Source organism: Amphibalanus amphitrite, unplaced genomic scaffold (assembly GCF_019059575.1).
Source record: "Amphibalanus amphitrite isolate SeventyFive unplaced genomic scaffold, NRLGWU_Aamphi_draft 002074F_arrow, whole genome shotgun sequence".
NCBI classification, from domain to species: domain Eukaryota; kingdom Metazoa; phylum Arthropoda; class Thecostraca; order Balanomorpha; family Balanidae; genus Amphibalanus; species Amphibalanus amphitrite.
In genome coordinates this window covers 55,814-69,291 of record NW_024883567.1, presented here as the reverse complement: position 1 = coordinate 69,291, position 13,478 = coordinate 55,814, and the positions used below count along the sequence as shown (strand labels likewise).

Below are 13,478 nucleotides of genomic sequence, written 5' to 3'. Positions count from 1 at the left end.
TTTGTTTTGTTCAACAAAGACCGTTGCGTATTTGGCACCAGTAATGAAGATTTTGCGCTGCAATGAAGTTGCCTCGAAATGCTATTGGGCGCTTTCACTTGCAAAATTATTTTTTTACAGTGCGCGTCAAAGTCACTGAGAAAAAGGTGACGCTGCTTTCACAGAGCTTTGTTTGAATCTTTCCCAAAACTTACTTCGATTCTCAGTGATCAGTACCTAAATGTGCCTAATAAAAAGGTCCATGGACCATGTATTAGCTCTAACTTTCCGTTGATGACTTTTGTCTACGTCTGGTATAAGTGACGGATTTGACCGTGAATAAAACGAGCACGTTTCTGATTTTAAAAAATCGCGGGGCAAAGTGAACCACTATGTTGGGGCGAAGTGGTCACTTTGCCCCATTTAGCAAGAATTATGCTGAACTTTCTGGTCCGCTTTATCCCATTTTCAAATTTCTTGTTTAACCCGCGCCCTGCTGGGGGGGGGGGGTGTTTGAACACCCCCCTTTGTGGTTTTTCGCGAATATCTCAAAAACGGCGGCGCGGAGCGCCGCCGTTTTTGGTACACCTTATCATACATCAATTCTACACATGTTGTGAAAATTTCAGACCAAGGTCATTCAAGGTCAGGTCACCAGGTCACTTGAAGTGACCTCACCTCATAAAAACTTTCAATGTCTGTCATAGCTACACCGAATGACCGATCGCTTTGAAACTTTCAGCGATTGCTAAGAGCAATAGCATGTACAAAATGTTTATCTCAGAATTTTGATATCGATGACCTAAGGTCAGGTCAATTTTGCGACCTCCCCATTATAAGTCAATGGGAGAAAATTGAAATGCGCCTCTTTTGGATGAAAGACATTATAAACACTCCGAAACACCGAATTACAAGTGGTTTAGAGACACTGAACTTGAGAATGGTGTCCGTGACCCTTGTTTATGCCATGAGGTCATCTTAGGTCACGAATGGTATCTAACAGTTTTTCGCAAATAACTTTTGATAGAGGCATGCTAGAGCGATGAAAACTACTTAGTCAGCTCGACGATACGGATCGACTGATATGCAACATGACCCTTTCCGGTCAGGTCATGACCTTGACCTGAGGTCAAATTTTCAAGTTGACCTTTCAAGGTCAAGTTATAGTTCATTCGATGCGTCTTGACGAGAGGAACACGATGCCGGTAAAAGTAAGCTCGTGCAAGGCTTGGGTCAAAAGTTATTGCAGAAAAACTGTTTTCGAAAAAAAAATCGGTTATTTTTGCAGTTTTTGTTCCCTGCAGGCAAAACCGTTGACGTTAGGTCAAATCTGAGAGAATTACTCAGAAAGGGCGTTAATAGGGCTATCGAATGCGCTTTTCCGCGGCGCTGTAGCTCTATTGGTTCCCGAATTATGCGTTGGCTTCTTGGAAATTTTCGACATTCGACCTGGAAATCGGCGAAATTTTGCCTTCAATGACCTCTGGTGACCTGACCTTTGACCTGACCAAAAAATTGACTGAAGTGATTTCGTCATCATTTTTTACGCTCTTTCGAACGCCGCCTTCCGCGTATCGCTACGTGGCCCAGGAGCCGAGTTACAAGGGGGGGGGGGTGTTCAAACACCCCCTCCCCCCAGCAGGGCGTGGAAATCCAGGACCCCCAGCAGGGCGCGGGTTAATCACGCATTGCAGACAACATGCGGTGAATAACGATTGCTGTTTAACGACGCAATTACAACCATACAAATGCATTTCCGAAGCACATACGTTCATGAAAATAAAGGCATAAACATGGGAGCTATGATGACATTTTTTGTAACACTGAAAACAGAAGGGAAATTAAAAAAGCACAATTTTGGCTCTAGAGCGAATGAAGTCACCCGTATCGAGCTGCCGCTGTAGGTGAAAGTGCGCATATGGGAAGCACTTCTAATGGCTATCTAAAAAAAAAAAACGGATAGTGCTGCTAATACGTACATACAACAGGGTGGGTGGTTCGCTTCGCTCCGGTGCAGTTGTCCGCTAATCGCTATAACCCCACTTTCCCCTAAATAAGAGACAAGTAGGTAAGCACATTGCCGGCTGCCGCATTCGGTTCGGAAAGGCGTTCTTCGACGCCGTTTGGGAATGGGTGCATATCCCCCATTTGCCCCAACGCTCCCTCCTCAATCCACCGTTATAAACACATGGACAATGACAATGTCCAACATCCAAGATATTATGTCACGAAGAACCCAGGGTAGAGGGTGATGTGACGTCAACCTCCATCTCAGTGTAGTTGAACAGATAGCGCTGGGGTAGCATCCTTCGTACGTGATCGGTGATACCAGCTGGATATGCATAGGTGTCGCTAGGTGTCACTTTACTTGTACGAGTAACATAGATGACGCCACATTCATATTTTTCTCCACGCCAATCATGTAAACGATGACAGCAGTTGCAAAACCAGTAGGTAGCGAGTATGGAAAGATGACACTAAAAACGTAGCTTTACCAAAATAAGTTGTAAAGGTGATAAAAATAGTAAAATCAATAAATGTCAGCAATTAACGTCGCGTATGAAGGAATACCGCCCGCCGCCGTGGACGTGGGCGGCCCATGACCCCCGCAGCCCATGGTATAAACAGCGACCTAGCAACAGCGGGGCTGTACAGCGGGGGGGGGGGGGAGGCACGCCATAGTAAGCGCCCCCTCCCAACCAGTAATACCTCCGGTTCCGTCCCCATGATACAAAGTATTGATAGACTGCAACTACCTATTCATCAGTGCCTATCTATAAGTTCGAAAGTGGCCACTGCTATAACTACGAGTTCGGACGGGATGATCTCTGTGACCTCTGCAGACGCCCCCCCCCCCCTTCCCGGCGGCTCCAGTGTCTGATTGCCCGCCGCCGACAGTCCGACACTTCAGGTCCAAAGTTCATGACCTGGCTAACCACTTTCCATCTCCACATACTACACAGACCATTGAATTATTATTTATTTCCCGTTGCCACGGCGCACCGGCTCCACTGTGCACCCGTGAGTCACGGTCCATGTCTGTGACCTTCATGCAGCGCTCAGTGTTGCAGTGTGGGACAGAGGGCTGGGGTGTGGAACGAGTGCAGACTCTGCCAGCAAACGATAATACGGTAAGAGGCTGGGATTTGGGGTTAGGGGGTTAGGAGACCCCTTGACATTCGTCAGAGACTCAAAGGGTAGTGACATAACTGTTATATCGATGTTGGATATCAGATTGTCGACCGTCGCCGTTATATCGTGACAAAGACAGAGTGCAGCGCTCTACTGCGCATGCGCCCGGGCCGTCCAGTCAATAGGAATGACGCAGTTCGTTTATGGCATTGGCGAACGAACGGGGTTATGGAAAGGGAATGGGGGAAGAGAACGAGAGCCAAGAAGTAGGTGTAAAGAGCATAGTGTTAACCCTCGCCGGCACAGGCCATCTTGCGTCCTTCGACGGCACAAGGGGGGGGGGGGGTTGGTACGACCCCCCTCGCATTTGGCCCCTGATCGAGCTAGAGCTTCGCGAAAAAAAACGAGCATGTTTCCCGTCACGAGAGGAAGCCGATGATACCCAATTTTTAACCCGGCACCGCCTGGGCTATTTCCGTACCCACGACAGCCTGGGGGGGGGTCGGATCCGACCCCCCCCCTGTTATCTCGAGAACCAATGGTCGCATCGAGCCCCGCGAGGCGGCGTTCGAAAGGTCTCTACGAGACCTTCCCAAAGCACTCTTAAGATTTTAAGATTGAGGTCAACTTTCGGGTCAAGGTCAGGTCAAAGGTCAACTTCTGGGGTTTTGCATGATTAGGCTTACGGACAGCGGAATCGATAGCTGCTGCTCGAAACTCACCAAAAATGACCTCAAAGGCCTAGTGAAGGTACCATGTGCGTATAGGGGTCATACTAAGTACGGGTCAAGGTCAGGTCAGGTCACGAAAGGTCACGGTTTTCACTTTCTGCTACATAGGCGTGCGACACATGTTTTATGGCTTATTTTTCACGCCGAATCCGATGGTAATGGTTATATGTGACCCCAAGTCACTGTGCTGGTGATAAATGTGCATTGAAAGCATAAAAAATTGTTTATACCATACGAGGGCTGAGAAAAAAGGTCAATTTTCAACTTTTTATTTTTAACATGAAAATGCACTTTTCTAGACGAGCTTTGTCCCAGGAATCTAGTGGTGCCATTTGCTTTCACATGCGATGTTCAGAAGTGCCTCTAATTCACGAAAATGCTTATGACGTCACCATGCCCTATGCATGTTGGAGCTATTTTTTACAATTTGGGGGTCAAAAATCAAGGTAGAAAGTTGAAATTTGGGACATCTAATGTGCTAATAAAGCTCTATAACATATATTCCGGTTTTTTGGAAATTCTCAAATTTTTGGATTTTATGAGCTGTTTTCCAAAAAATGTAGTTTTTTGAATTTTTAGGGGTGAAAAACGCATTTTAAGGAAATCCGAGATAGCCATTTTAAAGAACTCGTTGAGCTGCGTCTATTCACGTCCTTTATTTGCAATTTGCTTTAAACCCTGATTTTTGGCGATTTTTTAAACATTTACCACTTTTTGACTAAAAACGCCGTGTAGTTACATCACTAAAATCGATATATCTCAAAAAATTTTGGAATTTTTTTCTTAAAAATTACACAGAAGACGTCAAATTGATGGGGGAGAAGGTATGCCAAGTTTCAAGTTGATAGCGTAAGCGGTTCTTGAGTTATTCAAGAAAAACGGAGGGGGGGGGGTCGGATCCGACCCCCCCAGGCGGTCGCGGGTTAAGGTCCTAGGTCTTCGGATGACCTTCCAGGTGGTCAGGTCAATTACCCGAAAGTGGGAAGATCGGGACCTGTTAGAAAGTCGTAAAGTGTGGCTTCTATGTGGTTTTCCGGGGTGCTGATCACGAATATCGTGTTAGTTTTGATCAGAGATGATGTCTATAAGCATTTAGGCTAGGTCGGGTCAGGTCAGGTCAGGTCAACCGGTAGGGGTTGTGACGGGTATTCGTAATACGTGTCAGCCGCCTCTGACAGCTTCGTAACATGTTACGAAGGCACCAAAACTACTTCGTAAATGTTCAAATGGTTGCTAAATTCGAATTCAGCTCCATAAACTAGCCTAGAAACATGTAAAACTCGAAAAAGTGACCCGAGGTCACGCGAGGTCACCAAAGGCCAATGACCTGACCTGACCTTCATGTGACCTTGACACCCACCCTTATGTATGGAAGCAACATCAAATCACATGTTTGAACGTTTGAAACCACGAAAAGCTTGCAAACGCGCGGCTAATGCGAGCCGACATACGCCGAACCGCGATTCCGGCCAAACATGGTCTCGGAAAAGAGGTCACAGGTCAAAGGTCATTTGGGTCAGGGTCATGAAATTTTCAGGGTAGGTGTAAAATTGATCAATGCGAGGGTACTGAAAGTGTCGTCGCGATCGGCCCCTTTTCACGCGAGTTATTCGCGAAAAACCTTAGGGGAGGGGGGGTGCATCAACCCCCCCCCCCCTGTGCCGGCGAGGGTTAAGAGAAGAGAACGAAAATAAAACCCTCGTCCTAGCAGTGGGGGTCGATGCAACCCCCCCCCCCCCCGAGGTTTTATTTTTGCGATGCGCGCCGAACTATTAATCGGATCGTGCTGAACGAACTTTTCAATAGCCTCTGGAGTCTGGGGCATCCTTTGCTTAACTTTTGGTTAAAAAAAAAAAACATTTTGGGGCCATATAGGTCACTGAGCTATGGCGTCATAATAGGTACAACCTCCGACCGTTTTTGACAAAATCGTACATACCGTAACTGGACGTGATCTCAGCGACAAGAACGGAACTATATTCCGTGTGATTTATGTCAGAATTTGACTGGACATCAATCTTTACATGGTATATTGATCTTTCTAAGGTCAACCAAGGTCAGTGACCTCGCATATTCACACGCTGACCTCCGTGATATGAGCTGTGTTAAGTGGGGTTTCTTGGGGTCCTGAATCGGAATCTGTGGTTCAGTTTTGACCTAAATGCCTTCAAAACTTTTCCTTGACCTTCATAAGGTCAACCCAGGTCAATAAGTTACCCAGATTGCAATTTGAAGAAGTGAAACAGAATGTTCTATAAGGATATCCGAGATATTGTAAACCTGAAATGTTCTGCACGCTTCTGGTAGTGAGGATATCAACCACACGCAAATTAGTAGATGAATCTGAGGAAGACGATAGTAAAAAAATCCCGCTATTTTTCATAGATACACCAATATTGGCTCCATCAGTTGCAAACTCTCGGTTTTCACCGGGCCGGCGGATGTGACCTGGCGGATTCCCGGAGATACTAGCCTCAGTCAAAGAGCGAATTCAGTCAACAATATGTCATTTTGGCTTTGCAGCTAACTGACTGAGGAATACGCTCTTCAAAGTTGCAAGTCTCCATCTTTTATAGATGCGCCAATGTTGACTCGGTTAGTTTGAAAACTCTCGATGTTCGCGACCGTCCTCGCAACGGCGGGTGTGACCTCCCATGTTCCCGGGGGTAGCCAAGGGGGGCCACGGGGGCCATGCCCCCCCCCCTGAAGGTGAAAAATAGCATTAAATAAAATAAAAAACAAAAATAAATAAAAATAGCTGCACCCCAAAAATAGTGGGCCAAATACGAAGAGTTTTCCTTTTTTGGAGGGGGTACGACCCTAGACCGCGACCTGTGGCCCCTCCCTGAGCAAAATCCTGGCTACGTGCCTGAATACGTCACGCCAATATAATGACTGAAATGTAGTCAACTATACATACCTCATTTTGTTGCTAATTCGTTGAGAAACACGGTCGTGAAAGTTTGATGTCGTTATCTTTCATAGATTCGCCAATATTGGCTAAGAAATTTGGAAAAGTATAGCTTTTCCCCAAAATTTGACACTTGACCTGCCAAAACTGGGTCAAATATTGACCTAAGGTAAAAAAAAATGTTTACCACTAATCGCGAATACTCGTTGAGAGCAATCGACTGGTCTTTGTTGCGAAGGGCTACAACGCTTAGTTTCGAAACGCCAGGGGGAGATCGCATCGACCCCCCCCCCCCCTGCCAGGCCGCGTTATGAAAAATGCCCTGCCAGGGCGAGGGTTAATCGTGCCGGGCCGGGGAGATGTGTTTGAGCACCCCTGCGGTTTTTCGCAGATATCTAAAAAAAAAACGGCTTTTGGCACATCTGTTCATGCATCTTTTTTCGCACATGTGAAAATTTCAGACCCATGTCTTTCAAAGTCAGGTCACCTGGTCACGTCAAGTGACCTCACCTCAGAAAACTTCCAGAATTTCGTGGAGTGGGATTGTTATGTTTTTTTCGATGTCCTGATAGCACATTCCATTTTAGATTTGATCAAGGATGATGTCTTCAATCTTCATGCATTCGGGGTAGGTCGGGCCAGGTCAACCAGTAAACGTCCTGTCGGCTATCCATAGAAGGTGTCCATCACCACTGATATCTTCCTAACATGTTACGTTGACACCAAAACCACTTTGCTAATTTCGATAGCAGCTCCAAAGACTATATTCGAAATACGCTAAATTAGAAAAATGAACCAAGGCCATACGAGGTCAATAACCATGATCTGACCATAACGGGACCTTGACACAGGTACCATAAAGCCTAAGCTATACTAGCATGAATTCTTTCGTGTTTTCAGTTTCTTCGGTTCTTCGGTTCGCGTCGCAAAGTTCGTCTCATAGCGAATGTACACGTATTGCGCAGCCCACACTTTGTATGGCGTCCCGCGGAACGAAAAGCCCCAAAAACCGACGAGTCGGACCCGGAAATGTTCAGATCTCTGAACTTTTTTCGGTTTCAGCGGGATCTTGTGTTGCTGATGAATGATTAGAAGTAATTGTGGTAAATGATATGGTCACGCACGATGGTGCATATTGAAATGATATGAATGAAAATAATGTACCTAATTCATGAATTACGAAGAGAAAATGTGATTCTCAGCTCACATTGTACTCCAAATATAATGATTGGTTTGTAGCTGACGAATGACCATTATCGTAAATATATTCATGGTTACATGCTAAGATATCAAAACACTTATCTGCTGATAGTTTTGCGAAAACACGCCTACGTGTATAGGTATAGCATAAATATTTTCATAAATTGATCCCTACGCCATCACTATGCCATAAACAAAACCTTGCACGCTGAGGCCGACCCGAACAAAAACAAAAGTCAACCCCCACCCCCCAAAGCGAAAACCGAAATCCTGCAGAAGCTGAAAAAGCGGCTAGTATAAAAGAAGCTGGATGGAACAAACATTTCACGGGTTGGAACGCTTACAACCTGACCAAAAGTCTGAAAATGGGCGCAAAATATGCGCGGGCATACGCCGAATCACGATTCCGGCCTGAAATGATCTCGAGAAGCAGCTCATTTCTTTGAGCTTAGGCTCTTTAGGTCTATCAAGACCATTTCACAGCCGAAAGGATGATAGGAATTAACCTTCCAGGCGGTGGGGGGCATTTTTTGGCCTCCCCTTTAGTTTTTTCAATAAATCTCCAGAACCACTGCGCCGATCGTCACCAAACTTTCAGTACCCTCCCGGGAGTAGCTAGCGCACATGGTGACCAAAAATTTTCCAAAGGCTATGATAGGTTGGCCGCAAATGACGTCAGAGTGACGTCATTTCTGCCATTTTCGACAAAAAAAGGTTTCGCGGGAAGAGCTGTCAGGCCTATAGCTTTGAAGATATAGTAAAATGTTCAGACACAAAAGGTGTATAATCACTAGGGCTACTAAACTCCAATCACGAAATTTTGAAATTTTTGAATTTTGACCCCCAAAAGCTAAAACAATATTTTTTTAATTTAACCCTCGCCCTGGCAGGGCATTTTTCATAACACGGCCTGGCAGGGGGGGTCGATGCGACCCCCCCTCGCGATTGGCTCCTATGGCACCTAGAAACACCAAATTTGGTAGGTAGGTGGGCCCCCCGGAGTTCTCGCCCCTGTGCAAATTTGGTTGCTCTAGGTCAATATTTAGGGGGGTTTTGGGGGGTACAAATGTAAAAATTTCGCTAAAAACAGGTCAAAAGTTTTTCGCTTATAACTTTTGATCTAATTATGATAGAGCAAAAAGAAAAGCACCAGTGAACTCAGCACGTCAAGGCGCGTCGAATGATATACTTTTTAGCTTGCTTAAGTGTACTTAAAGTTTTTCTTAAATTTTAAGTAAACTTAAATTAATAAATTAAGTTCAAGTTAACCAAATTGCATCATATCGCATATCATTTGATTCGGCTGATCACCAGGAACACAATGATACCATTTTTTAAGCTCTAGCGTCATTATGTGCCAAGTTATTGGCAAAAACGTCATTTGACCTCAGTTGACCTCATTTGACCTGACCCATGGATAAGTACACCAAACAAAGAAGCACCAAGTGACCTGCTGTTAAGTACCGTGGTTTCAAAGCACAAAAGTGATAAAACGAAGCGGATATCTCCAGTATTTTCCGAATTTAGTATTTTCCCATAGGCTTAACATTACGACGTAATGACCTCTAACTGACCTCAGGTCAGTGACCTCAAAAAAACCGGACTATATGTTATACAACTCGGTGAACTTAGCACATCCTGAAAGTTTGAAGGAAATCAGTCGAAAACTGTGAGTTGGACAGGTGCATAAAGAAAATTGAAATTTGACCATGACCTTGTACCGGTTTTTCTGACCTGGTGACCTGACCCAAGGTCACCCGGACCTGAAATTTTCAGGTCATATGTAAAAAGGTTGCCCCATAGGCTGTGCCAAATTTGGCGGCGCTGCGCGCCGCCGTTTTTACGCTATCTTCGAAAAACCTTAGGGGGGGGTCGCATCGACCCCCCCCCCCCTGCCAGGGCGAGGGTTAATAGCCAAAAAATCCTTCTTTCGATTTTCGAAAAAACGGAGTGTATGTAATAGCCCCTACCGACTTCTATTCACACACCAAATTTTAGATCCATATCTCTTTTTTTTTGGCAAAGTTATAGCGAAAAAAAAACTTCAAAATTGATGATGTCATATTTTCAAACTCAATTTTTAGCGATTCTAGACCACGTAGCGCAAAACAAAGATCATCATTAGACTCGCCGTGACAAGCTGCATCGAATCAATACTCATGTATGCAAAAATATCAACTTTAAAAGTTGACCTTTTTTGACCTGAAATTGACTTGACCTCTACCAAAAAAGTGACCTAACCTTCCAGGCGGTGGGGGGGGGGCATTTTTTGTCCCCCTTTACTTTTTTCAATATATCTCGAGAACCGCTGTGCCGATCGTCACCAAACTTTCAGTACCCTCCCGGGAGCAGCTAGCGCACATGGTGGCCAAAAAATTTTCCAACGGCTATGATAGGTTGGCCGCTAATGACGTCAGAGTGACGTCATTTTTGCCATTTTCGACCCAAAAAAAGGTTTCGCGGGAAGAGCTGTCAGGCCTACAGCTTTAGAGATACAGAAAATGTTTCGGACATAAAAGGTGTGGAACTAAAAGGGCTACAAAACTGCTATTTCGGTTTTTCGAATTTTTGGGTTTAGACCCCAAAAATCCAAAAAAATATTTTTTGAATATAATAGCCAAAAAATCCAAAACATTTTAGAATTTCGAAACAACCGGAATATATGTGAAAGTCCCTACCGCCTTCTATCTACATACCAAATTTGAGATCGATACCTCTTTTTTTTGGCCAAGTTAGAGCGAAAAAACTGTTCAAAATTGATGACGTCAAATTTTCAAACTCAATTTTTAGCAATTCTAGACCTCGTAGGGCAAAACAAAGACCACCATTAGACTCCCCGTGACGAGCTGCATCGAATCGATACCCATTTTATGCAAAAATATCAACTTTGAAATTTGACCTTTTTTTACCTGACCTTGACCTGACCTCCACCAGAAAGTGACCTAAACCGTACCTGATGGTCTTATAACCAACACCATTGAGTTGGAAATGAAAAACTGGCCATAAAACATGCATCGCATAACCTTAGTAAAGTTGGGCTCATGTGGTGACCCTTGGTGACCTTTGGTGACCTGACCTGTGACCTGATCTGGTATGACCAGTGACCTCTAATAGCAACATATGTACTAGACAACTGACGCCTTATCGCTGATTTTTGACAAAATGCGTTTTACTCGGTGTTAAAGCGCTTTCCCTAGAAGCCCCGTGAACGGTGAAACATTTTATCTTTGACCTGACCTGTGACGTCATCGATAACCCCGAGGTCAATGAAATTTGGTTTCCCTCATCAAATTTGACAGGGCTATCGAACGCCGTTTGAATTTTCCGGATCCGTCCAGTAGTTTCGGAGATACGGGGGGGGGGCAAAAAATGCCCCCCCCCCCCACCGCGCGGAAGGTGGCTGGTAGGCCCACCGCCTGCCGGGCTAAACCGTTCCTGATGGTATTATAACCAACACCATTGAGTTGGAAATGAAAAATTGACCATTAAACATGCATCGCACAGTCCTAGTAAAATTGGGTTTATGTGGTGACCATTGATGACCTGACCTGTGACCTGACCTGGTATTATCAGTGACCTCTAATAGCAATATATGTACTAGGCAACTGACGCCCTATCGCTGATTTTCGATAAATTGTGTTTTACTCGATACTATAGCGCATTCCCTAGAAGACCGATGAACGGCCAAACATTTTGTCTTTGACCTGACCTGTGACGTCATCGGTGACCCCGAGGTCAAGGAAATTAGATTTCCTTCGACAAATTTGACAGGGCTTTCGAACGCCGTTTGAATTTTGCGGATCCGCCCAGTAGTTTCGGAGATACGTGGGGGGGGGATGCCCCCCTTCCCACCGCGCGGAAGGTGGCCGGGAGGCCCACCGCCTGCCGGGTTAAGGGGAGTTTTTAGTCTGTGCGGACACCCTGGTGAGTTGTCGGGGCTGAGCCCATCCAGTGGACAGGCCACCCAGCCCCCCTGACACCGCACCAGGCTACGGACCTGCTCCTCGGGGGAGCTTCCCACATGGGATAAAGTTGTCCTTCCAGCCCGGAACAGGGGGTTGAGGCGTGGAGAAGGATTCGACTATTCTGAGGATGAAAAAAAGCAGGTTAAAGGTCATTTGAGGCGTTTCATGACGTTTTCATGGTAGATGTAAAATTGATTGACTCGAGGGTAAACCCGCGCACCGACGGGGGGGGCGGATATCCGCCCCCCTGAGGTTTTTCGCGAATAGCGGGAAAACCGCGGCGCGTAGCGCCGCGAAATTTGGTATGACTATTCCCTTATCAATTTTACACATGGTGTGCAAGTTTGAATCTCCTACATTTCAAGGTCAGGTCACCAGGTCACTTTGAATGACCCAACCTCAAGTCACTTTTTTGCAACTTTGTCACCGTGCCAGAGCTACAGTAGATGTCGGAGGCCTTTGAAAGTCGCAGGATGTTATTAGGTCATTAGTAGCTACAATTTGTTTATCTCGGAATTTTGATATCGGTGACCTAAGGTCAGGTCAATTTCGCGACCTCCCCATTATAAGTCAATGGGGGAAAAATCAACTCCCTGTTTTTACCACTAAAACGGGTCGGAATGGCCCCATATACCATACATGACTTCATATACGATCAACCTTCACTACCTTGAGGTCTGTTTTGCTGTTGGGTAGCTGTGAGGTCATGTGACGTCATCAAAGGTCACCAAAGGTTTTTGGCCAATAACTCCGTACAGGAACAAGATACAGACGCGTGGATGGTCTCATTGTGTTCAGCTCGTCAAGACGCATCGAATGATATACATGATGACCTCGAGGTCACGTGACCTGAGGTCAACCTTTGACCTTGACCTTTCGAGGTCAACATATATATCATTCGATGCGGATTGACGAGAGGATCACGATGATGCCCTTAGTTTGTTCCTATCTTGACTAATTCGAAAGTTATTCGAGAAAAACTCTCTCCATATTTAGCGCCGCCATTTTGACTTTTTCGACCCCTGTGACGTCATCTTTGACCTGACCTGAAAATGACCTTAGTAAAAATTGTAGATCTTGACCGTGCGTATCCGATGCCGTTTACCGCTTGTCGCTATCTTGCTTCGTTCTCGAGATCTCAGGGGGGGGGGGCGGTCATCCGCCCCCCCCCCCGTCGGTACTAAGTTGGCGCAGACCCCCGTCGGTGCGCGGGTTAAAGGGTTGGTAGCGATTGCCCACCTTTTGCGCGAGTCATTCCTAAAAAAAAATGGTGGTCCTTTCGACTCCTTCGATAGTGCGATGGTTAACACACGCAGTGGAAAAAACTATTTACGGGCCCAGTGGAAAGAGGCGAATGTCGCCCCCCCCCCCCCCAAATACGATAAGATGTCAGCTGGATGGTGGTGGTAGAAAGCTCTATTGTGTGTTAATTATGATCCCATGTCAGCAACATCTTGAAGATCAAATAAGGTCAAACGTTATCAAATTTGCCATATGAGGAACTACATATTGTGTGTTTACACGCTCACAAGTCACAACTCAAAAAGTTACTGTCCGATA

At 45.5% G+C, this 13,478-nt stretch overlaps 1 protein-coding gene across 1 annotated transcript in view; it reads left to right on the top strand.

The window, feature by feature from the left end:
* Nucleotides 1-2,882: 2,882 nt before the first annotated feature.
* Nucleotides 2,883-13,478, top strand: part of LOC122376265 — a 34,269-nt gene continuing 23,673 nt past the window's right edge. The window contains exon 1 of the mRNA XM_043356066.1: nt 2,883-3,110. Within this exon, the coding sequence (XP_043212001.1) occupies nt 3,015-3,110 (96 nt within the window). The 5' untranslated portion in view covers nt 2,883-3,014. The remainder of the gene's footprint in view (nt 3,111-13,478) is intronic.